Source organism: Trachurus japonicus, chromosome 18 (genome assembly GCF_045865225.1).
Source record: "Trachurus japonicus isolate A0001 chromosome 18, Traja_1.0".
NCBI lineage: Eukaryota > Metazoa > Chordata > Actinopteri > Carangiformes > Carangidae > Trachurus > Trachurus japonicus.
The window spans coordinates 1,161,131-1,187,191 of record NC_140924.1 but is presented as its reverse complement, the minus strand read 5'-3'; the positions used below and the strand labels follow the sequence as shown (position 1 = coordinate 1,187,191).

At 44.2% G+C, this 26,061-nt stretch overlaps 1 protein-coding gene across 1 annotated transcript in view; it reads right to left on the bottom strand.

The window, feature by feature from the left end:
• Positions 1-485: 485 nt before the first annotated feature.
• Positions 486-26,061, bottom strand: part of LOC146968249 (ephrin type-B receptor 4b-like) — a 49,066-nt gene continuing 23,490 nt past the window's right edge. The window contains exons 5-21 of the mRNA XM_085759936.1: positions 25,290-25,452; positions 22,379-22,534; positions 19,943-20,076; positions 17,228-17,432; positions 15,754-15,881; positions 12,019-12,187; positions 10,375-10,468; positions 8,938-8,996; positions 8,743-8,856; positions 7,024-7,271; positions 6,298-6,444; positions 5,252-5,320; positions 5,082-5,131; positions 4,791-4,890; positions 4,067-4,260; positions 1,840-1,998; positions 486-621 (exon numbers count right to left, since the gene is read on the bottom strand). Coding sequence (XP_085616062.1) covers positions 516-621; positions 1,840-1,998; positions 4,067-4,260; positions 4,791-4,890; positions 5,082-5,131; positions 5,252-5,320; positions 6,298-6,444; positions 7,024-7,271; positions 8,743-8,856; positions 8,938-8,996; positions 10,375-10,468; positions 12,019-12,187; positions 15,754-15,881; positions 17,228-17,432; positions 19,943-20,076; positions 22,379-22,534; positions 25,290-25,452 — 2,295 coding nt within the window. The 3' untranslated portion in view covers positions 486-515. The remainder of the gene's footprint in view (positions 622-1,839; positions 1,999-4,066; positions 4,261-4,790; positions 4,891-5,081; positions 5,132-5,251; positions 5,321-6,297; positions 6,445-7,023; positions 7,272-8,742; positions 8,857-8,937; positions 8,997-10,374; positions 10,469-12,018; positions 12,188-15,753; positions 15,882-17,227; positions 17,433-19,942; positions 20,077-22,378; positions 22,535-25,289; positions 25,453-26,061) is intronic.

The window sequence follows — 26,061 nt, the reverse complement described above, 5'->3', positions numbered from 1 at the left end:
TAGAGAGAGTTCCGGGCCTGAGAGCCAATCACAGCGCTGCTCTCATGAAGTGGGCGGGCCTTAGAGAGAGTTCCGGGCCTGAGAGCCAATCACAGCGCTGCTCTCGTGAAGTGGGCGGGCCTTAGAGAGAGTTGCAGAGCCTCGTCCAATGAGAAGTGTCGGCTGAAGTAAATCCGTGCTCGGTCAGTGTTGATTGGCTCATTAAAACAACCAATCAGGTTAAGAGGAGGCGGGGCTTTGGTTTCCTGAGAAGTGGATTGGCCGGTCTGCGTCCGTCCGTCCTGAGTGGCGTCCAATCAGCAGCTCCCTGTGGCTGCTCGTCACCTCTGATTGGTCAGAAGAGTCTTTGTGTGTCTTTGTGTGGCTGAGTCCTGAGGTCCGACCAGCAGGAGGCGGAGTCTAAGTGGTCCTGAGGCTTTCTGATTGGTCAGGACGACGGGCAGGGTGAGAGTGGGCGGGGCTTAGCGACCTGAGGGTTGGGTTTATGTTTCTTTGGACAGAAAGGCTCTGATTGGTCAGTACAACAGGGTGGGCGGGGCTTTGTGTATCCTGAGCGTCTGAATGGAGGAGAGGATTTTCTTCTGGTGGCCGGCGAGGGTCACGCCCACTCGGAGCAGGTCTCTATGGAAACGGACAGAGACAAACAGTGAGTTTATCTGCTTTTAAACTGTTTGACACTGTTCGACACTTTGGGCTAAATCTGCTTTTCACTTCATTTACACTTAGAGGTGTGTTTTTATCAATCCAGTTTTTATTTTTCAATACTTCAAGTTGTCATTTCATTCATCATGTGGTAACTCTTTAATTAACAGGCTGTTAATTATGTAGTAATGTCAAGAAATAGCTAAGAAATAACAATTAATCACATGATAAAGTCTAGAAATAGTCAAGAAATAACGGTCGATTTCATAGTAACGTCATGTTTTCCATAAAGGTAAAAGGTTACACATGCTGCTTTTCATGCTTTGAATTCTTTGGGAAAAAGCCAGAATTTTTTTCCCACCAAGTCGTTGCAATTCAAGACTCAAGACTCTTTTTTGACCGAATTGACCGATATGTCTGGTCTAATTCTACACAATCAATCATTATTTCTAGGCCATATATCTCTACGTTACTATGAAATTGACCGCTATTTAAGCTATTTCTAACCAGTATGATGCAATCACTTGTTATTTCTTGGCTATTTCTAGACATTACAGGTTCCATCAAAACTCAATTCAAGACTTTTTAAGACCATTATGAATGAAATGTAAGAGCTATATCATGACAAAAAAAAAACGTACAAAAAAAAATGCAGAGTCACATAATTACTTGCAAAGGAAATTGGCTGCAATATATAAATTGTGTGTTGGGCTTGTTTGTAGTTGTAAATACATAATAAAGCATAACGAAGTGTCGCGGGAGCATTTTATTGAGCATTTGAGGTCCGAAAATTAAAACCTGTCCAAAATTATTTAAGACTTGAACACAATATTTCAACGAATTTAAGACTTTTTAAGGCCTAAAATTTAGATTTTCAAATTTTAGACTGTTTAAGACCCTGCAGAAACCCTGATTATGATGCAATCAATTGTTATTTCTTGGTTATTTCTTGACATTATCAGGTAATGAACAGCCTGTAGATTAAAGGGCTAGCTATAGATTATATATATGGAGCCAGTGGCAACGAAATGTCCTTCCACTTTGTTTGTAATGACAATAAAGTTGAATCTTGTCTCTTGCATCATGCCTTCAGCCTCAGTGTGTGTGTGTGTGTGTGTGTGTGTGTGTGTATCTGTGTGTGTGTGTGTCTCTATGTGTGTGTGTGTGTGTGTGTGTGTGTGCGGTTGCGTGTCGTACTCTGTGTTGAGCTGCGACACCACGTCCAGGCTGCTGAGTCCGGCCTGCAGGAAGCTCTGCTCGTAGCGCTCCATCTTGATGGCTCTCAGCCACTCAGACACCGAGCCGCAGGCCGCCAGGGAGGGGGGGGGCCGCTGGTCCAACAGGGGCTGAGACGGGCTGGGGGGGGGACGGGGGGGGGGGGGGAGCAGGTCAGTCTGAGTATCACACACACACACTCACATAGGCAAGGCAAGGCATCTTCATTTATATAGCACATTTCATACCAAGGCAGCTCAGTGTGCTTTACATAAAGACAACACATTAAAAAAAAGAAGCATAAGACAGAATAAAAACAAACAAAACACTAAAAACAGAGTTAAAAGCAAGAGCAAATAAAAGTAAAATAAAAGAAAATAGATAAAGTTTTAAGTTCTTAAAGGGACAACGAGGAGTTTTGGAAGAGCAAAGTGTTTCCACACTACATTTATGAGCCTCCGCACCGTGAAATTCTTTGACCGGGTCAAGACAGACTCATGTTTTCATTCATCAAGAATTAAAGTCAGAGGTTGGAAGACGATCACATACCGTCGTAGTTCCCACCATAAACGGAGATTCATACGGCGGCGTTATTCTCATGACTCGCCACCAAACCGAAAGTAAAGAAACGCTGGTCGGCTCGCCCAGCATTTCCACCACCACTAATAATAACAAAATAACCATAGAGACAAAACCATAGATTTATCTAAAATGGACCATTAACAAGTGGTAACGTAGATTCATCCACATTAATATCAGACTTTTTTATAACCGATTAGAAACTCCTGGTTGTCCCTTTAAAAGAGCTCAGCTATAAGCACATGAAAAGAGAAGAGCTCTGCTGGGTTTAGACTCTACTAACATGTCATTCATGTATTCTGGACCTAAACCATTCAGTGGTTTGTAAACCAGTAGCAGAACTTTAAAATCTATTCTGTAGCTGACTGGGAGCCAGTGTAAGGTCTGAAGAACTGGGCTGATGTGAGACACAGACACACACACAGACACACACAGACACACACACAGAGGCAGGATATTGCTCCGTCCTCAGGAATGTGACCTGCACCTGCTCATGTAAACAACTCTGTCTGCATCAACTACAGCTGTCAATCACACCGCTGGCCCCGCCCCCTCTGCACGCTCTGACCTTTGACCCCCGAAACCGCCAGCTGCTGCTGCTGCTGCTGCTGCATGAATTACATTCCTCAGCTGCCAATCAACCCCCCCCCCCCTCCTCCTGTATACAGGGTAAATACAGGAATCTTGAAGTTAATTCTAAAACCTTTTGAAAGCAGAACTCTGCAGGATTTGGGCTGTAATTATTGTGGCTCAGAGTCACTGTGATGGTTGAGTGACCTGTTATGAGGTGAATGGGGTCTAGGTCAATGCCCCCCCCCCCCCCACCCCCACCCCCCACTGGCTGAAAACTGCACTTGCAAGATCAGTCGTCCGTCTCGGTGTCACAAATCTCGTCAATGGATAGAAGTATCAGAAACATACGAGATAAGGACGCAGGTGACGTCATGCATGTCATGAATCGTGATTGGTTTGAGTTCGGAAAGTCGGAGGAAACCATGGTAACATGAAATGTTTGTACTGATGAAATTCGGCTTGTGGCTAACACGGAGCTATTGCTAACACAGATACACACACCATGGATCTTTTATAAGATAATGTAATACATCATGACACACACACACACACGCCTTCACTATGATGCAACAGAATTCAAAATAGGCTGGGATAATAAATCAAAGGCAAAGTTGATATAAAAAAAAACAAAAAAAACAATCTTCTTTTCTTTTTTATATACCGGTTCATCTTTGTTTTTTAATAAAATGAATAAATTCACACACTTTCACAATGTGTTTTAGGACTCAAACTCTTGGACAGCTAATTCAGAAAAAAAAAACTTCAAAATTTAAGACTTTATAAAGTCGTGGAAAGACTTTTTAATACTTTTTAAGGGTCTTCATTTTCCCAAAATTGATTTATCACCTTTTAATACTATTCAAGTCCCGGCCGGTGGATATAAATTGTTCTCTCACCGAACGCAGCTGGTGATTCTACTGTAGTGATGTGATTTGCCAAACAGTTTCAGCTGTCTTTATGTTTGTAAAAAGAGATTCTGAATCTCAATGGGATTATTCCTGGTTAAATAAAGGTTAAATAAAATAAAATCAATATAAATCCTGGTATAAATCCTCACCTGGGCCCGTCGGGGTGCGTGACCTTCAGGGAGGCGGGGTTTCTGATCAGCCTATCGAGCGCCGCCACCACGTCGCAGAACCTCGGCCGATTGGCTCGTTCCTTCTGCCAGCAGTCCAGCATGAGGGCGTGGAGCGAGGAGGGGCAGTCGGGAGGGGGGGGCAGCCGGTAGTCCTGCTCTATGGCGTTGATCACCTGGTGGACACACAGACAGACAGGTTAATGAGACAGACAGGTAGAGACAGACAGGTAGAGGTAGTCCTGCTCTATGGCGTTGATCACCTGGTGGACAGACAGACAGGTGAGAGACAGACAGACAGGTAGAGACAGACTCTTGTTTCTACTGTGTATGCAGCAGTTTGTGTCTGTGCTTCTGCCCTGCTGTGGTGTGATGTGTCTTTGTGCTGCATGTGTTGGGGATGTATTGAATTATGTTTTCTGATTGATGTTATATATGTTCTTTTGTCAAGTTGTTAATTGCTGTGCATGTTTGTAGATTGCCTTGGCTAATAACTTTGTCATTTTAATCATATTCATATTCTGTTTTTAGGGTGATGTTTTAACATCCATCTGGGGACGACAGATGAAAAACAGCCGCTTGATCTAATTCCGACGCATTTACAGTGATGTTATTAATGTGCACTGTCCCTGTTTTCAAATAAACTTATTATTATTATTACAGGTAGAGACAGACAGGTAGACAGACAGACAGGAAGTGTCCTTACGTCCTGGTTGCTCATGTCCCAGTACGGTCTCTCTCCGTATGACATCACTTCCCACATGACGATGCCGTAGCTCCACGTGTCGCTGGCTGACGTGAACTTCCTGCAATCAATCAATCAATCAATCAATCAATCAATCAATCAATCAATCAATCAATCAATCAATCAATCAATCAATCAATCCATCAATCCATCCATCCATCCATCCATCAATCCATCAATCAATCAATCAATCAATCAATCAGTGACCGATCTGTGACATCAGAGGACAGGGCGACCTGAGGAGACACTCACCTGTAGGCGATGGCTTCAGGCGCCGTCCACCGGATGGGAATCTTCCCTCCCTGACAAACAACAAATGAATCTTAATGAATGACGGAAACTCTTTCATCTTTCAGAATAAAAGCAATGAGACGTGAGAACCAATGAGAAGTGAGAGCCAATGAGAGCCAATGAGCACTGACCAGAGAGCTGGTGTACGTCGGGTCGGACGAGTTCTCCGTCAGGAACCTGCTGAGTCCGAAGTCTGACACCTGGAAACAAGTCACATGACACCTGTTAGACCAGCTGGTAGACAGACAGGTAGACAGACAGACAGGTAGACAGACAGACAGGTAAACAGAGAGACAGGTAGACAGATGTACAGATGGCCGTTACCACAGCGACCCAGAGCAACCGGTGTAGCTACCAAATAAATGAAGTAGTGACCGGTGTAGCTACCAAATAAATGAAGTAGTGACCGGTGTAGCTACCAAATAAATGAAGTAGTGACCGGTGTAGCTACCAAATAAATGAAGTAGTGACGGTGTAGCTACCAAATAAATGCAGTAGTGACCGGTGTAGCTACCAAATAAATGAAGTAGTGACCGGTGTAGCTACCAAATAAATGCAGTAGTGACCGGTGTAGCTACCAAATAAATGCAGTAGTGACCGGTGTAGCTACCAAATAAATGCAGTAGTGACCGGTGTAGCTACCAAATAAATGCAGTAGTGACCGGTGTAGCTACCAAATAAATGAAGTAGTGACCGGTGTAGCTACCAAATAAATGCAGTAGTGACCGGTGTAGCTACCAAATAAATGCAGTAGTGACCGGTGTAGCTACCAAATAAATGCAGTAGTGCAGCAGCCTCAATAAATGTGTCCAGCTGCCAGAGTTGTCCGGTCGCGGCTTCCACAGACTCCCACAACAAATGTCGGAGTAAATTTCCTAACAAGCGTTATAAACTGACCACAGACTCTGGATAGCGATGCTAATTTCTGTTAGCCCGTCTATGGTGTTTTACATTAACGTTAGCATTAAGCTAGCGGACTTTATGCTTAGTTGTGACACTGGCTGTGTGTGTTTTGAACGTTGTTTCAAACTATGTGGGTTTGATTGAACATCTTGCTCAAATATATACATTACCGCTTAATATAATGCTTTACTCCTCTTTTCTATGCTAGTCACTATATTGAATTCACTATATAGTGAGTAGGAAGGAGGGAAGGAGGGAGGGGTTTCTGTCTCACCTTGCAGACCAGGTTGGAGTTGACCAGGATGTTGCGAGCTGCCAGGTCTCGGTGGACGAAGCTCATGTCCGACAGGTACTTCATCCCTGCAGCGATGCCACGCAGCATCCCCACCAGCTGGATGGTGGTGAACTGCCCGTCGTTCACCTGGTGAGACAGGTACACACAGGTCAGACAGGTCAGACAGGTCAGACAGGTACACACAGGTCAGACAGGTACACACAGGTCAGACAGGTCAGACAGGTCAGGCAGGTGAACAGACAGGTGACATGGCTTAAAGGGACAACCAGGAGTTTCTATTTGGTTATAAAAAGTCTGATATGAATGTGGATGAATCTCCGTTACCACTTGTTAATGGTCCATTTTAGATAAATCTATGGTTTTGTCTCTATGGTTATTTTGTTATTATTAGTGGTGGTGGAAATGCTGGGCGAGCCGACCAGCGTTTCTTTACTTTCGGTTTCGTGGCGAGTCATGAGAATAACGCCGCCGTATGAATCTCCGTTTATGGTGGGAACTACGACGGTATGTGATCGTCTTCCAACCTCTGACTTTAATTCTTGATGAATGAAAACATGAGTCTGTCTTGCGCCGGTCAAAGAATTTCACGGTGCGGAGGCTCATAAATGTAGTGTGAAAACACTTCACTTTAACAAAACTCCTGGTTGTCCCTTTAAAGCAAGAAAAAATCTTTTGACTGAATTTTTTTTTTTTGCAAGCTGTTACCCTGAGGAAGCTGTCCAGCGCTCCGTTCTCCATGAACTCGGTGAGGATCATGACGGGACAGGACGTGGTGATGACTCCCTCCAGGTGGATGATGTTGGGATGTTGGAACTGGCCCATGATGGACGCCTCGGACAGGAAGTCGCGCCGCTGCTTGTCCGTGTAGCCGCCCTTCAGCGTTTTGATCGCCACGTAGTTCTCCTTCCTGCCCGGCACGCGCAGCCGGCCGCGGCACACCTCGCCAAACTCACCTGCACAGGTAACAGAGAGGGAGGGGGAGGAGTCAGAGGAGAACACACCTCGCCAAACTCACCTGCACAGGTAAAGGCTCATTTATGCTCCACTTACGGACGTCATTGACCTATGGCTAAGCCACGCCCCCAAACACGATGAGCCAATCACAGTACACATAGCTAGCCCATACACTGGGACATTCTCTGCTTCCACGTCCATTGAAATGCATTGCAGTTAGTCAGTTTTCATTGGTTTTTATATGTTTTTTCTTGACTTTTTAAGTTTAAAATGGTCAAACGGTGTTCATGGGGTACATGCAGCTCTGACACTAGGTATCCTGAGAGGCCACGGGGGGGATTTTGAAACGTTTGAAACGGAAGTGAGTTTAAATTTCCAGTTTCTGATTGGTTCTTTGCAACACAGAACTAGGAACTAAATTCAGTTTCCTGTTTTTTGTTTTGTTTTTTGTTTTTTTACGTTGATCGATTCGATTGTTTTCCACCATATAAAAATATAATCATATGGGATATAACATTCACAGAATTGAGGGGTGAAGCAGTTATTATCCCCATTATGCTGTAGTGTAGCCTAGTGATAAGACGTGACCGTGACTCGGTCGCCGTGCTCTGGCCACTACGGAGGTCCGGGTCTCAGGAAACACTGTGTCGTGTCACAGCACGGTTCTGGTTCTAGGGTTCTAGGTTCTACCTGCTCCGATAGACCAGAGCGGCATCTCTATGCAAATGAGAATGACTGATGCATCCTGGGTAATTTAGGGGCAGCGCCCGGCGTTTTTAAATTGCACTCAGTGGCTTTTTGTGTTTTGATGGAGCGTAGACTAACTAACAATCAATTTGAATGTTTTATTTTGTGTTTCTTTTGTAGCACTATGTCTCATAATTATTCTGACACCCTCTTTGAAACCCACCGTTCACGCTATCTTGAAAAATTGCAATTAATTAATCTAGCGGTATGCTCCTTTAGCCTCCCACAGTGATCAATGACTCCACACAGTGGCCAGAAATGTCTGAATGAATCTACGGTATGCTCCTTTAGCCTCCCACAGTGATCAATGATTCCACACAGTGGCCAGAAATGTCTGAATGAATCTACGGTATGCTCCTTTAGCCTCCCACAGTGATCAATGACTCCACACAGTGGCCAGAAATGTCTGACCCAGACATCTACACGTATTTGGTGGAATCACCGGGAGGTTTTGGCTCAGTGTTGTCTGGAAACAGCCTGTTAATAGACAACTTTTTGTTACTTAGTTTGTCAAGACAGTTAGGCTGAACTTTACAATGGAGGGATGCCGGGCGCTGCCCCTAAATTACCCAGGATGCATCAGTCTTTCTCATTTGCATAAAAAAGCTGCTCACGGTCTAAGTGGTTGTACCTGCTCCGATGACCTCCTCTATCTTGACGTAGGAGGTTCTAGGTGGTTCTATAAGGATCTAGGTGGTTCTAAGTGGTTCTAGGTGGTTGTACCTGCTCCGATGACCTCCTCTATCTTGACGTAGGAGGCGTCGATCTCCTTGGTGAACTCCCTCACCGCCTCGTTGGGATCCTCGTAGGTGAACGGGTCGATGTACACCTTCATCGCTGAAACACCACGACATCATCGTCACAATGTAAAAAAGCATTCATCATCATCAGAGAGGAAACAGTGGAGGTGAGACTCACTCTGTCCCATGGGGTAGTGTCCACTCTTGTCCTTCATCTCTGAGCCCCTCCTCCTCCTGCTCCTCCTCTTCCTCCTGATGGGGGGGGCGGGGGGGGAGGAGAGAGGAGGAGAGGAAGAGAGGGAGGGAGAGAGAGAAAGAGAAGGGGGGGGGAGGGAGGGAGAGGAGGAGAGGAAGAGAGGGAGGGAGAGAGAGAAAGAGAAGGGGGGGGGGAGGGAGGGGAAAGAGAGAGAGGAGGAAGAGAGAAACAATGAGGGGGAGGAGAGGAAGAGAGGGAGGAAAGAGGAAGAGAGAGGTAGAGGAGAAAAAGACAGGTAGGGAGAGAGAAAGAGATAGAGGGGGAGAGGAGAGAAAACAAAGGGGGAGGAGAGAAGAGAGGAGGAAAGAGAAAAAGAGAGAAACAAACAAAGAGGGGGGAGAAAGAGAGAAAGAAAGAGGGAGGAAAGAGCGAAAAGAGGGAGGAAAGAAAGAAAGAAAGAGGGGAGAGGAGAGAAAGAAAGAGGGGGAAAGGAGAGAAACAAAGGGGGAGGAGAGGAAGAGAGGGAGGAAAGAGGGAAAGAGAGAGGGGAGAGGAGAGAAAGACAGGTAGGGAGAGAGAGAGAGGGGAGAGAAGAGAAACAAAGAGGAGGAGGAGAGGAAGAGAGGGAGGAAAGAGAGAAAGAGGGAGAAAGAGAAGGGGGAGGAGAAAGAGAGAAAGAAAGTGGGGGAGAGGTGAGAAACAAAGGGGGAGAAGAGGAAGAGAGGGAGGACAGACAGAAAGAGAGAGGGGAGATGAGAGAAAGACAGGGAGGGAGAGAGAGGGAGGAGAAAGAGAGAGGGGGAGAGGAGAAAAACAGAGGGGGAGGAGAAAAAGACAGGTAGGGAGAGAGAAAGAGAGGGAGGGAGGAAAGAAAAAAAAGAAAGAGAGGTCTTCAGTTCAGCAGCTGCAGGATTCTTCATTTCCTCAGGGACACACACACCACACACACACACACACACACACACACACCACACACACACACACACACACACACACACACTCCCTCTCTTTCTTCTCTCTCTCTCTCTCTCTCAGGAATGTTATTATCTCTCTATCGCTCCATCTCTCTCTCACAGTGTCGAGTTTCTCCGTCTTTATATAGTCGACATGTCCCACCCTGTGTGTGTGTGTGTCTGTGTGTGTGTGTGTGTGTGTGTGTCTGTGTGTGTGTGTGTGTGTGTGTGTGTGTGTGTGTCTGTGTGTGTGTGTGTGTGTGTGTGTGTGTGTGTGTGTCTGTGTAGGTGTGTGTGTGTGTGTGTGTGTGTGTGTGTGAACCCGAGGTCAGCGTTCCATTGTTCTGCAGGGAGGGAGCATCCTGAACACACACACACACACACACACACACACACACACACACACACACACAGACAGACACACACACACACACACACACACACACACACACTCTCTCTGTCTCACCGGTAACAGAACACGACGACCATCACCGTGGCGATGAGCAGCAGGATCCCCATGGAGACCAGGACCGCCGTCAGCACCAGCGTAGAGTGACCCGCTCCTACACACACACACAACAAGACCGATTAACAACCAATAATCAATAACCAATTATCAATTATCAGAGAGCAAGGAGGAGAGAGAGAGAAAGGGAGAGATAGAGAGAGACAAGAAAGAAAGAAAGAAAGAAAGAAAGAAAGATAGAGATAGAGAGAAAGAAAAAAGTAAGAAAGAAAGAGAGATAGAGAGAAAGAAAAAAGTAAGAGAGATAGAGAGAAAGACAGAGATAGAGAGAAAGAAAGAAAGAGATAGAGAGAAAGAAAAGGGTTAGAAAGAAAGAGAGATAGAGAGAAAGAGAGATAGAGAGAAAGAAAGAAAGAAAGAGATAGAGAGAAAGAGAGATAGAGAGAAAGAAAGAAAGAAAGAAAGAAAGAAAGAAAGAAAGAAAGAAAGAAAGAAAGAAAGAAAGAAAGAAAGAAAGAAAGGGAGACCAGTGGTGTGTCCCAAATTGTGCACTTCTGCCCTTACAGTTAATATTTTGAGTGCATCAGTGCGTTCACACTAGGGGTTGCACAGACTAGTCGACTAATCGACTAGTCGACTTTACTGCTCCACAATGACGTTTTGAGCTTGACGTCGACTAGTCGCTGATCATGTGACAGTAGGCTACAAGAGTAGCGGCTTGAAACAACAGCTGAGTGGCTGAATGAAAAAAATACGAGCGCCGTCAAGCTGGATAGAACCAGATCGTACCAGACAGGAAGTCAGGCACAGAAAAGGCGAGAGAATCCGGTCAATTTTCAAAATAAAATAAATGATGATTAAGTTTGCTTGTCCGTTAAAAAAAAAAAAAAACTCCGCTCATATCGACAGCTTTACGTCGCGCACAACAACAACAACCAACAACAGCAACAACCAACCAGTGAGCAGGACTGTGATGGTGACGAGGCCTGTGTGTCGTTTTCCTCCCTAATTGTTTAACGGACAGGAGCTACAGTTTTATCTTTTGCACTTGTATAGGAGTGCATGTTACAAAAAACAAACTGATTTACAGCTTGTTGTTTATAAAGCTGCTGTTCTGTGGACTCATTTCTGTGCATGCGCGTCTGTCAGTGAATACAGATTGTTGCAGAGCATTTCCCTCCTCCTGGGATTTATGATGGGAAAAATATGAATGACGTCATCAGCGACTAGTCGACGTCGACTCGACTTTCATAACATTAGAGTCGACTTTAAAAAATCTGAAGTCAGTGTGATAATGTAGTGCGCTATGAGCACTCAGACAGCCAGAACACTGAGTGTGGATCGATGCACACTTTCACAGTGTGTAGTTGTGTAGTTGTGTGTATTGTGTGTACCTGTATCAGGTTGTGTACTGAACACCCCCTCGGTGCTGAAGGTGCCTGTGTGTGTGTCTGTGTGTGTGTGTTGTGTGTCTGTGTGTGTGTAGTTGTGTACCTGTATCAGGTTGTGTGCTGAACACCCCCTCGGTGCTGAAGGTGCCTCTGTGTGTGTGTAGTTGTGTAGTTGTGTGTATTGTGTGTACCTGTGTCAGGTTGTGTACTGAACACCCCCCCTGTGTGTGTCTGTGTGTGTGTAGTTGTGTACCTGTATCAGGTTGTGTGTTGAACACCCCCTCGGTGCTGAAGGTGCCGTACCCGGCCTGGGACCGGGCTCGAACCTGGACCTGGTACCGTGCTGCTCGCCGCAGCCCCGACAGCACCAAGGAAGGAGACCTGGAGACCACGTACTGCCACTGCCCCGCCCCCTCGTTGTCCTGGCAACGTCACATCATCAACGTTAATAATAATAATAATACTAATACATGTTAATATTTGTCATCTTTCTTTTGAATGTGGTTATACTCATTTGTTTTGGATAGAACTAAAAACATGTTTAAATGTTTGACGGCATCAAGATTAAACTAAAAAAAAAAAGATATAATTCTCACTTATGATGAAAAAAGGAATTGTTTTTGTTGAATCTTTTTATTTTACAAGGAAAATATTAGGCCTACATCCATAAATGTAAATGGTCCAAAAAAACAAATTTTTATGAGTTTAAAATAGAAATAAAGCTATAAAAACCTTAGAATATTATAAATTATTGCAAACAACTATTTAATAATACCTATAATATATATAATATATAATATAGTGTTGGCACCCCTTTCAGTGTATATATGTATATATTTTTTGTTTGTCTGTTCATTGTATGTTTATTGTTTGAATAATATTAAAAAAAAAAAATACTAATACATGTTATCTATTGGTCCTGGCAACAGTGACATCATCATTATTACTAATACTAAATGTTACTACAGGTCAAAGGTCAACCACTGTGACGCCTCAGTACAAGAAGGTTTGGTCTAACACTGTGTTTTAATAAAGTAGTATAGTAATCCTGTTATTGAATGAGTATGGACTAGTGGCATTATGGGATGTGACCAGCCCTGACTGGACGGTTTGTAACAGTGAGTGAGTTAGAGTGGTAGAAATAAACATTATACTAAATATGAGTTTCCATTAAAAGTACCGACTTTGGTGAAAACTACAGAAGTTTACCGCAGGTTGTCATGGCAACCAGCCGGTAAACGGAGCGTGGGTCTGATCGTCTTCCAACCTCCGACTTTCATTCAGTGAAAACATTCCTGGAAAATGTTTTCACTTTAGTCCGTCCAAGAATTTCACCGTGCACGCTGAGGCTCATGGGAAACCTTTATTTCTCTCTTTCTTTCCTTCTTTCTCTCTCTCTCTCTCTCTCTCTCTCCCTTTCTTTCTTTCTTTCTTTCTTTCCTTCTTTCTTTCTCTCTCTCTCTCCCCCTTTCTTTCTCTCTCTCTTTCCTTCTTTCTTTCTTTCTTTCCTTCTTTCTCTCTCCCTTTCTTTCTTTCTTTCTTTCTCTCTCTCCCCCTTTCTTTCTTTCTCTCTCTCTTTCCTTCTTTCTCCCTTTCTTTCCTTCTTTCTCTCTCCCTTTCTTTCTTTCTTTCTCTCTCTCTCTCTTTCCTTCTTTCTCCCTTTCTTTCCTTCTTTCTCTCTCCCTTTCTTTCTTTCTTTCTTTCTTTCTTTCTCTCTCTCTCTCTCTTTCCTTCTTTCTCCCTTTCTTTCCTTCTTTCTCTCTCCCTTTCTTTCTTTCTCTCTCTCTCCCTTTCTTTCTTTCTCCATTTCATTCTTTCTCTCTCCCTTTCTCTCTTTCTTCTTTCTTTTTTCTTTTTTCCGTTCGGTGAATTTCTTTTCACCTATGTCTGCTTAGGCTTTTTCATGACAAATTCAACTTCTGATAGTGATGCAAACTCAGTTAAAAGGTTGAAGTCTTTTTCATGACCAAACATTTCAGTCTGACTTCAGTTCTGACCCTGATGTTAAAGGACAATTCTGGGAAAATTCACCTCAGGCTGTATGTTCCTAACATTTTAGGTCTAACAGAAGGAATCTGAAGGTTTTCAGTTTAATGTCTCCTGTTTTGCGGTAGTTATGGTCTGTCCGCGCATCGCCACGGCAACGATGAATGGGAGCGGATTGAAGTTCCGCTGCTTAGGCTGTTTCCATCCCTCAAAGCCACAGACAGCGTCAGATGGAGACTCAAACATGCAGCCAGAAGTTTATTTACTTCAACAAGTCGACATGTTTGTAAAACTAGATCTAATTCAAAGTCTGGCGGAGTCGAGACCCAAGTTGACGCTCGGTGTGTTCAGGTGCAGTGGGAAAAGCTACCGTTTGTGTCATAAACACTGCAAAAACTCTAAATCTTACCAAGAATATTTGTCTCATTTCTAGTCAAAACAAATCTCATTCCACTTAAAATCAGACTCATCACATAAAAAGCAGCTTGTTTTTAGACACTTTTTACTTCTTTCAAGCAGATTTTCACTTGAAATAAGTAGAAAAATCTGATAGTGGAGCAAGTTTTTCTTTCTTATTACAAGCACAAAAAACCTGCTTTCACTGGCAGATTTTTCTACTTATTTCAAGTGAAAATTAGTTTGAAACAAGTGAAAATGATCTAAAAACAAGTTGATTTTTAGGTGATGAGTCTCATTTTAAGTGGAGAGAGATTAGTTTTGACTAGAAATGAGACATTTTGACAAGAAATATTCTTGGAAAAATGTTGAGTTTTTGCAGTGAACTCATCAACTCTGGACTTGTTGAAGTAAATAAACTTCTGGTGCATGTTTCAGTCTCCATCTGACGCTGTCTGTGGCTTTGAGGGATGGAAACAGCCTAAGCAGCAGAACTTCAATCCTCTCCCATTCATCGCTGCCGTGGCGACGCGGGGACAGACCATAACTACCGCAAAACAGGAGACATTAAACTGAAAACCTTCAGATTCCTTCTGTTAGACCTGAAATGTTAGGAACATACAGCCCCCAGGTGAATTTACCCGGAATCGTCCTTTAAGCCAGAAGTGCTTGACTGCATCTTCTACACACAGTTCAGACAGTGGGTGGACGTCATTACAGTGCTGACATGTTTTAATGCTGTGCTTTGTTTTCTTTCTCTCTCCCTTTCTTTTTTCTTTCTCTCTCTCTCCCTTTCTTTCTTTCTTTCTCTCTCTCTCCCTTTCTTTCTTTCTTTCTTTCTCTCTCTCTCTCTCCCTTTCTTTCTTTCTTTCTTTTTTCTTTCTCTCTCTCCCTTTCTTTCTTTCTTTCTCTCTCTCTCCCTTTCTTTCTTTCTTTCTTTCTCTCTCTCCCTTTCTTTCTTTCTTTCTTTCTTTCTTTTTTCTTTCTCTCTCTCCCTTTCTTTCTTTCTTTCTTTCTTTCCCTCTCTCCCTTTCTTTCTTTCTCTCTCTCCTTTTCTTTCTTTCTTTCTTTCCTTCTCTCTCTCCCTTTCTTTCTTTCTTTCTTTCTCTCTCCCTTTCTTTCTCTCTCTCGCTCTCTCCCTTTCTTTTTTCTTTCTCTCTCTCCCTTTCTTTCTTTCTTTCTTTCTTTTCTTTCTTTCTTTTCTTTATTAGGATCCCCATTAGCACCTGCGGCACCATCTTTCTTTCTTTCTTTCTTTCTTTCTTTCTTTCTTTCTTTCTTTCTTTCTTTCTTTCTTTCTTTCTTTCTTTCTTTCTTTCTTTCTTTCTTTCTTTCTTTCTCTGTCTAGTAGTGTGTGTGTCTGTGTCTAGGTGTGTAGTGTGTGTGTAGTGTGTAGTGTGTAGTGTGTAGTGTGTAGTGTGTAGTGTAGTGTGTAGTGTGTAGTGTAGTGTGTAGTGTGTAGTGTAGTGTAGTGTGTAGTGTGTAGTGTAGTGTAGTGTGTAGTGTGTAGTGTGTAGTGTGTAGTGTGTAGTGTAGTGTGTAGTGTGTAGTGTAGTGTGTAGTGTGTAGTGTAGTGTAGTGTGTAGTGTGTAGTGTGTACTAATACCTTGGGGCAGTATCGTAGCTGGTAGTCCAGGATGTGGTGCTGGTTCTGCAGGACCGGGACGCTCCACTGCAGCGTCAGACTGGACTCAGAGGACGCCGTCCGCCGCACGCCGGACACCGGGGGAGGGACTACACACACACACAGAGACACACACACACAGAGACACACACACACACACAGAGACAGACAGAGACAGAGACACACACACACACACACACACACACACACACACACACACACAGAGACAGACAGAGACAGAGACACACACACACACACACACACACACACACAGAGACAGACAGAGACAGAGCGACCAATCAGTGAGCAGCAGTGTTCACCAGAGGCATTGTGGGTAACGTAGTGTTGCTTTCGTCAACGAAAATTATGACGAAATATCATCGTCAACGAGCCTTTATCACGTGAGGAAAACAAGACGAAACGTAAACGGTGGTCATGTCATGTCATGGTCAGCACAGTAGTCCACGCCTTCGTAACTACTCGGCTGGACTATTGCAATTCACTATATGTGGGGGTCAGTGCGTCGGCCATCTCTCGGCTCCAGATGGTACAGAACGCTGCAGCTCGTCTTTTAACCGGTACAAGAAAACACGAGCACATTACCCCCATTTTAGCCTCACTCCACTGGCTGCCCATACATTTCAGAGTTCACTTTAAAATTCTTTTATTTGCTTTTAAATCCCTCAATGGTCTTGCCCCGCCGTACCTCTCTGAGCTTCTGCACTTTTACACTCCTTCCCGGTCTCTCAGGTCAGCTGACCAGCTGGTCCTGAGAGAGCCGTCAGTCTGCCCCAGGGCAGCTGTGGTACACACGTAGTTTACCACCACCGGTGTGAATGTGTATGAATGAATAATGGTTACTGTACGCGCTTTGGGTATTGGGTAACGGTAGAAAAGCGCTAAATGTAATCCATTATTATTATTATTATTAGAGCCTAAAACAAAGCAGAAGCTCAGAGGGGATCGTGCCTTCGCTGTGGCAGCTCCAAAACTTTGGAATAATCTGCCTCAGCACATCAGACAGGCCTCCTCTCTGTCTGTTTTTAAATCCCACCTATTCTCCCTGGCTTTTAACACCCAGTAGGCAGTTGACTTCACTTATTTTATTTTAATGATTTTATTTATTTGTTGTTATTTGTTGATTTTAATTCTGTTTTATCGTATTTTATTTTATCTTATTGTGTCCATTGTTTTTATTGTGCTTCTGTTGTGTTACCTATTATATTTTATCTTGCTGTGCAGCACTTTGGAAACCTTTGTGTTTGTTTAAATCGTGCTATATAAATAAAATTGGATTGGATTGGATTGGATGTGACGATAACTATAATACAAACTAAAAAACTAAACTAAACTAAAAAATTGATTTATCACTTTTTAATACTTTTCAAGACCCCGCGGATACGCTGCTAAAACTAAAATGAAAACACCACTAGGGTAACGTGTCTCTCCATCCTACCGTCTCGGCTGGTGGTGACATTGACTCGGTCCGAGGCGGGCTCTGATTGGCTGAAGGCCGAGACGCCGTTCAGCGATTGGACGGTGAAGGTGTAGCTGGTGTGTGGGCGGAGCCCCCAGACGACCACGCGGCGCCGCGTCAGGCCGCGCTGCGCCGGACGGTACAGCACGCTGTCGTCACAGGGGGAGCAGGGCCCGGCCAATCCCTGAGGAGCACAGGGGGGGGGGGCGGAGTCAAGACACAGGTGGAGGTAGTGGTGATATGAACAACTTAAAGGAGAATTCCGTCCATTTTTGACCTCTAAATCGCTGACATGAATTGAAAGTCTTTATTGAAATTCATCTTTGGCCTCATCCAAGATAAAAGAGACATAGTAGTCACAGATATTCACAATAAAATACACAAAGACACACAAGACACAAGATACACAAGACCTTCACGCACCCTTCCTTCCAGGTGAGTGAATAAATAAACAGCTCTCAGTATCAAAGTCACCTGATCCTGGTTGATTCACTAATGTGGTTTAGCAAGACAATGATGTCCTGATGGTCACCTGGCGACCGTGGAGCAGACGGAGCAGGTCTACCTGCTCTAACCTGGTTCTGGTCCTGGTCTATCTAGTCCAGGGAGCCCCAATAGGCGGCCAGCGGGCCACATCCGGCCCGCGATGATTCACTGGCACTGACGCACCTCTTTATTAGTCAGGTGCAAATATGACTTGACCCTAAAAAAATTCTAACAAAAGGTTTCTCAGCTGTTTTTTATAGTATTAGATGTCCTTCAGTGTTTCCTCCAGGATTTTTTTAAAGAGTGGCGGCGAGGGTGACCAGCGACCGGATCGTCGACTAGTCGCTGATGACATCATTCATATTTTTCCCATCATAACTAAAATCCCAGGAGGAGGGAAATGCTCTGCAACAATCTGTATTCACTGACTGACAGCTCACGCACAGAAATGAGTCCACAGAACAGCAGCTTTATAAACAACAAACTGTAAATCAGTTTGTTTTTTGTAACACATAGCCTACAGGTGCAAAAGAAAATACTGTAGCTACTGTTCATTAAACAATGAGGGAGGAAAACGACACACAGGCCTCGTCACCATCACAGTCCTGCTCACTCACAGTTTCACTCACAGTTTTAGTTTTTCCTGGTTGGTTGTTGCTGCTGTTGTTGTTGTGCGCGACGTAAAGCTGTCGATATGAGCGGAGTGTTTTTTTTTTAATTGCCAGCAGCCTGGACACACTGCGGCGGAAGCAGCAGTTTCTCCTGCTCTCTCTCTCCACGCCGGTCAAACATCGACCCGTCTGTAGCTACTCGGTTTTCCACACACACAGGTCTGTCTCTAGCGCTGTATGTAGCCTATGGATGTGTCTTGTGTGCAGAACTGACAAATATTTATAGACGGACAAGCAAACTTAATCATCATTTATTTTATTTTGAAAATTGACCGGATTCTCTCGCCTTTTCTGTGCCTGACTTCCTGTCTGGTACGCGCTCGTTCTATCCAGCTTGACGGCGCTCGTATTTTTTTCATTCAGCCACTCAGCTGTTGTTTCAAGCCGCTACTCTTGTAGCCTACTGTTACATGATCAGCGACTAGTCGACGTCAAGCTCAAAACGTCATTGTGGAGCAGGGGACTAGTCTGTGCAACCCCTAGTGGAAAACCTGCTTTACATTGTTTTAACATTAAAAAAAAAAATAAAAAATCATCATTCTGAAGGTGTGGCGGCTTTTATTTTGCCGTGGCGGTGCGCCACGATCAATTACATGTAGAGGAAACCCTGTCCTTAATAACATACTAAAAGTTTACCAAAGTTTGACCACTAGAAAGGTGTTATTTTCAAGATGGCATCCAAGATGGATAGGAAGCCTGAGGAGACACCACAGGTGAATAGGGTAAAATTTTTAACTAACAGATATCACCATGAAACTTCCCAAGTTTATCACTTACATTAAGACAAATATTTTTTGTATTACAAGTTTTGTCAAATTGTATGTTTAAATATTAAAATGAGGCAATATCTCATTAAATATGCGCTAATTTGCATATCCGAAATCTGAACAATGGATAAAAGCCACTTTCAAAATTCTTGTTTTATTTTGTTGACATACTAGAGTCAGAAGTTTTTACAGAGGGGATTTTGGATATATGGTTCTGGTTCTGGTTCTGGTCTACCCTAGTCTAACCTGGTCCTGGTCTAACCTGGTTCTGGTCCTGGTCCAGTCTTACCTTACTGCAGACAGAACAGAGGACGGTGTAGTCCAGGTCTACCTAGTCTACCCTGGTCTAACCTGGTCTAACCTGGTCCTGGTCTAACCTGGTCTAACCTGGTCCTGGTCTAACCTGGTCTAACCTGGTCTAACCTGGTTCTGGTCCTGGTCCAGTACCTTAGAGCAGACTGAACAGAGGACGGTGTAGTCCAGGTCTACCTGGTCTAACCTGGTCTAACCTGGTCCTGGTCTAACCTGGTCCTGGTCTAACCTGGTTCTGGTCTACCCTGGTCCTGGTCTAACCTGGTCCTGGTCTAACCTGGTCCTGGTCTAACCTGGTCCTGGTCTACCCTGGTCCTGGTCCTGGTTCTGGTCTTACCTTAGAGCAGACAGAACAGAGGACGGTGTAGTCCAGGTCTACCTAGTCTAACCTGGTCTACCCTGGTCCTGGTCTACCCTGGTCCTGGTCTAACTTGGTTCTGGTCCAGGTCCAGTCTTACCTTGGAGCAGACTGAACAGAGGACGGTGTAGTCCAGGTCTCCTCGTCCTCCCCGGTCCAGCGGTTCGCTCCACTCCAGCGTTACCATGGTGTCGTTGACCTGGGAGACGATGGAGCGGGGGGAGGAGGGGGGGCCTGGTGGGGGGGGGCAGAGGTCAGAGGTCACACAGAGAGGACTAAACACACACACAGTAAACACACACACACACTGACACCTGAAACCAACACACACACAGGTAATGAGCCAGTTAATGAGGCCTGATTGGTGTTGCCGGGGGCGATGGAGCAGAAGGGGGCGGGGCCAGAGAAGACTAGAGGACTTCAGGTTTCTGTGTTTAGTTTCTCTATTTAAAAAGAGTTCAATCAATCAATCAATCAATCAATCAATCAATCAATCAATCAATCAATCAATCAATCAATCAATCAATCAATCAATCAATCAACCAATAGTAGAGTCTGAGGTGAAGTTGAAGCAGCAGCAGACTGTTAGACTGTTAGACTCCACTACAGCTGTAATAGAATAAAAACCTCCAGCTGTAAAGTAGAGTAGAGTCAGATAACAGTTTTCTATGGCTACGTTCACACTGCAGTTACAATCTGAACAGCCAGGTCGCATTTAATGCAACTTTGACGTCATTCTGACCCGCGCTGCACTGTTTTGTAAATGTATGACAAATAAAGTTGATTGAAAAACAAACAAAAAATGTGCCACAGGCGCATATTTCTGAGAGGGGGGGCGGGATTTTTGTTGGGAGAGTTAGGGGATGAGACGCACACTTATCAATGACCGATTTGATACGGGATTACCTCAAATAATAGCTGGTATTCATTTGTTTTAGGGATGGGCATTTTGAATAATTTTCTAACCGAGTATCCTAACCTTGTCGTAACCGGGTAACCGAATACTGTAATAAAAAATAAAATGAGGTCATGTCTGACGGACAGAGAGCAGCCGGGGCATAAATGCTCTCTGTCCGTCAGACAGTCACAGTTAGTCTGACACACAGCGTCGTCAGACTAAATATCAGGTGATAATAAGAGTAGAGATGGAGTTTAAGATGCATCTTTATGCCGACTTGATGACACCTGTCGTCTCCCTCCCGACGGCGGTCGCCGAGGGAACCACCACAGATTATTGTAAAAGGTTTGAAAGTCCGAGGCTCGATCCAAAAACACTTTTACACAGCAGAAAATCATGTTGCTTGATCCTAAACTGTTTAACACGACAAAAAGCTGAACCACGGCCTGATGATGTAGTTTGATCTGACACTAGACTGTTGCTCTAACGTGACGTTTTTTTAATCCTAGGTTAACCGGATAATAAATTCATAACCGGAGAGCAGACTGCCTACTCGGTTACCCACTACCCGGGTACTCAGGTAACCGTGCACATCCCTAATTTGTTTACACAAATAAATAAAGGCCGGCCCTAAATACAAGCCGGGTCAAAAAAAAAAACTCTGTCGCCTGGAAAAAACTGACAACGATATGATCAGAAACTCTTTCAACTTTGTGGACTGTCAGTGCAACGGTGACAGAGACCCGTGCAGGTCCAACAGTGCAGTGAGGACAGTAGGGGAGGAAGAGGAAGATGAACTAATGAACGATGAGCTTGGTCGCTAATGTGTAAAAATAAACTGAGGGATTTAGAAATAAAGGCCGTCGCCGTAGCGTCACACTGAGCTGTCAGATGATGAGCCAGCAGGCAGACTGCATATCACATCCATCAGAAGTCAGACATATGATCAGCTGCGCATGTGGGTCACTTCAGCAGCTTGATCTGTTCACACAGCGATCCATAGACAGGCCACAGTTAAAGACGTGATGTGAACAGCCAAACAAAACATCGGATTTGAGCATTAAGACCTGCGGTGTGAACGCAGCATCTGAAGCTGCAGGAAGAAAACTGTTCTTTTTGTCGCTGTCGCTCGTGAATTGTTTCAAACTGACGAGCGACTGCAGCTGAGTGACAGATAATAAAAGAAGAATCAAAGTTTTCTTCCTGCAGCTTTAGACGTCTAACTGTTATCTGACTCTTATCTGACTCTACTTTTACACCTGGAGGTAAAGTAACGCAGCTGACCAGAGGATCGTTACATTTTTCTCATTGAAAAACGACACAAATGGCATTTAGACGATGTTCTGCATAAAAGAATAAGTGAAATATTAAAAATTAGAAATCAACCACTTATAGTGATCACACTGACTCTGGACCAACGTGATCACTATAAGCAGTTTCCACTGTACTATTAATTATGTATAGTTAGTGTTTATATCATGTATTCCCTCTGTGTTGCTTCACTCACATCCACCAACACACACACAGCAAGTGTGTTGTGTAGTTATGTGTAGTGTGTGTAGTGTTGTGTGTAGTGTGTGTAGTGTGTAGTGTGTAGTGTGTAGTGTGTGTAGTGTAGTGTAGTGTGTTGTGTCTTACGGGTGCAGGCGGCGTGGGCGGGGTCAGAGTCGGCGCGGTGGTAACCATGGAGACAGGGGCAGTCGGCGGAGCCCGGGACCTTGGTGTTGCTGTTGGGGGGGCAGAGGCCACACCCCCCGAGGCCTGACTCCGCCTTGAAGTGGCCCGAGGGGCAGGCTGGTCGCCATGACGACGCCACGGGGAGACGAGAGAGACATTAACATGTTAACTTACACACAACATTATTTATACCTGAAGTCTAGTGTAATGTCGTTTATATGGAATATAGGCAACACTTTACTGTCATAACCATCAATGAATACTTCTGACAGCTGTGGTTAAGTGTCATTCAGTAAGTTATGTCACGTTTGATGCAAAGTTGACATTGTTTGAGATGTTTTTGTTCTGACAACTTGACATAAAGACAATTTAAACTGTCATAGCAGACCTAATGGACAAACTTTAAAAAATGATGTCAAGTTGTCAGAACAAAAACATCTCAAACAATGTCAACTTTGCATCAAAAGTGACATAACTTAGTGAATGACACTTAACCACAGCTGTCAGAAGTATTCACCAGGGCTCCAGACTAACTTTTTTGACTAGGAGCACAGTGGCCCCTAACTTAAAATTTTAGGAGCGCAAGCAGAAAATGTAGGGGCGCACACCGAAATCAACTTGCAAAGTAAATTTTCACATTTCCTCTAATTTTCACTGTATTATTGATAAATACTGCATAAATGCAGAAACTATAATGTTTTAAATTCACATTTTATTGTGCAACAGTTTAAATATTGAAAATATAAAGTAAAAATCTATCGATCAACAATCAATAATCATTTCCAAGCCTAGTCTGTGCAGCGCGTTCTGCAGTGTGAGTCAACCTGCTTCGTTGCCTTGTGATGATTTGAGTACCGCTGCTGAGAGCACGAGCATATTATGGGATGTTTAAGGTTTGTAGCGAGCCGTCAAAAAAAAAAAAAAAAATGCAGGTGACGTTCTGCGCGCACACACACGTGCGGGTCGCTGGTCTGTGTGTCTCCTGCTGTTTCACACGGAGCTCTGCTCAATCACATCATTAAAAAGAAATCTGCAAATTTACTGGTCGCACATGCGCGAGTAGATGAAAATTTTACTCGCATTGTATCAAATTTTAGTCGCAAAATGCGACCATTTAGTCGCAGTCTGGAGCCCTGTTCATTGATGGTTACGACAGTGTTATGTCAATCTTATGAACACCTATTCAAGTCAAGTGGTACCCAATATGGTTTATTTGTTATTGAATATTGACATATGTAATACTGTATATATATAGTTGTTATATTGAAATGTCTTTGTAAATAGTTTGTACGATGCTTTGGCAACAACACATTTCTGTTGGTGCCAATAAAGTTAATTGAATTGAATAGAATAGAGAGAGACAGTGGGAGACAGGAAGTGACCTCGCCTCAACCAGGAAGTGGCTGTGATGTCATCGCTGACAGCCGGCCAACCACGGCGAGGTCAGAGGTCAACTGCTGCTGCTGCTCGCTGTCACCACGGCGACGCTTCCTGGTCGCCGCAGTCAGTCAGCTGACCTCTGACCTCACACGGAATAACAGGAAGCTGAGACACACACACAGAGATACACACTAACAGACACACACACACACACACACAGACACACACACACACACACAGAGAGAGACACAGACACACACACACACACACACACACACACACACACACACAGACACACACAGAGATACACACTAACACACACACACACACACACACACACTGACACACACACAGACACACACACATTAACACACACACACACACAGACACACACACACACACACTCGTTCTACTGTTCAGAGAGAGAAAGAGAGAGAGTCCATCTCCTGTTACACCACAATGTCGTTCGCCCTCATTCCCTCTCTGCCTGTCAACACTCTCTCTTTCTCTCTTTCTTTCTCCCTCTCCTCTCTCTCTCCTTTTCTCTCTTTTCTTTCTTTCTCCCTCTTCTATCTCTCCTTTTCTCTCTCCCTCTCTCTCTTTCTTTCTCCCTCTCCTCTCTCTTCTCTTCCCCCTTTTCTCTCTCTTTTTCTCTCTCTCTTTCTCCTCTCTCCCCTTTTCTCTCCCCTCCCTCTCTCCTTCTTCCTCTCTTCTCTCTCTCTTTTTCTCTGCCTGTCTCTCCTCCCTCTCTCTTTCTCTTTATTTCTCCCTCTTCTCTCTCTCTTTTTCGCTCTGTCCGTCTCTCTCTCTCCCCTTTTCTCTCCCCCTCCCTCTCTCCTTCTTCCTCTCTTCTCTCTCTCTTTTTCTCTGTTTGTCTCTCCCCCCCTCTCTTTCTTTCTCCCTCTCTCCTTTTCTCTCCCCTCCCTTTCTCTCTCTCTCTTCTTCCCCCTCTACTCTCTCTCTTTTTCTCTCTGTCCATCTCTATCTCCCCCCCCCCTCTCCTTCTTTCTCTCCTCTCTCTCTCTTCTTTGTCTGTCTCTCCCCCTCTCTCTTTCTTTCTCCCTCTCTCCTTTTCTCTCTTCTCTCTCTCTAATCATCTCCAGCCTCCCTGTCTAAACTGCTGCTCTGTGTTTACACTGTCTGTGTGAGTGAGTGTGTGTGTGTGTGTGTGTGTGTCTGTGTGTGTGTGTGTGTGTGTGTGTCTGTGTGTGTGTGTGTGTCTGTGTGTCTGTGTGTGTGTGTGTGTGTGTCTGTGTGTCTGTGTGTGTGTGTGTGTGTGTGTGTGTGTGTGTGTGTGTGTGTGTAGAAGGAATGTTAAGTGCTGATAAAGGAAAATTTCACCTTTTACTTTGTAAACTCAGTGACCGACCGTGCTTTTATTTTGAAAACCAATAAAACACTCTCAGGTCCAATAACTAATAATCAATAATCAGCACTGTGACTTGTTGTGGCTCTTATTGTGAAAATCCAGACTGAGGCTTTTATTTTGTACCTCGGCAGCGCGTGTCGGTCCCTTCCGCCTGGTAACCGGGGCGACAGGCGCAGCTGGACGTCGGCTGCCCCACCCACTGGCCGTCTTCGCCGCAAAGCATGCTGGGAGGAGGCGACAGCTCCCCGGGCGGCGTCACGGCGTTCTCCACACACACACCCTGGGCCTGCAGCGCACACACACACACACACACGGTTAAAAGAGTTTCAAATTAAAAGTGGTGCTTAACGTCAATCGCAGAACTTTTATTTTGTAAACTAATGACAGTATTTTTATTTTGTTAAAGGGACAATGAGGAGTTTCTCCGTCGGCAGAACGAAAAATTCCGCGACAATAAAAAAGTCTCATATTAAAGGTGATAGCTACAAGTTTAATTCCTTCTGGCCAGTAGGTGTTGCTGCTCTCGATGCAAATAGATGTAAATATTTACATATTTCGGACCCGCCAAAATTTATTAAACAAGTATTTATATACTATTTTTTTTTTAATTCAGTAAAATTAATACTTTTATTCTGCACCTCTCTAGACATTCTGTGGATGCATTATTTTTGAAAAATTAATCCTTTTGATGAAAAAGTTGTAGCTATGACCTTTAAGTATTGATAGTACTTTTATTTTGTAAACATAATGACGCTGCTTTTATTTTGTAAACATAAAGATGATGAACATAATGACGGTCGTGCGTCTCCATGGTTACCTGCTCCACCAGCGCGTGCGGCACGGTCTCGGGGAACTGGGCGAAGGCGCGGCGCAGCAGAGGACACTTCCTGTAGAC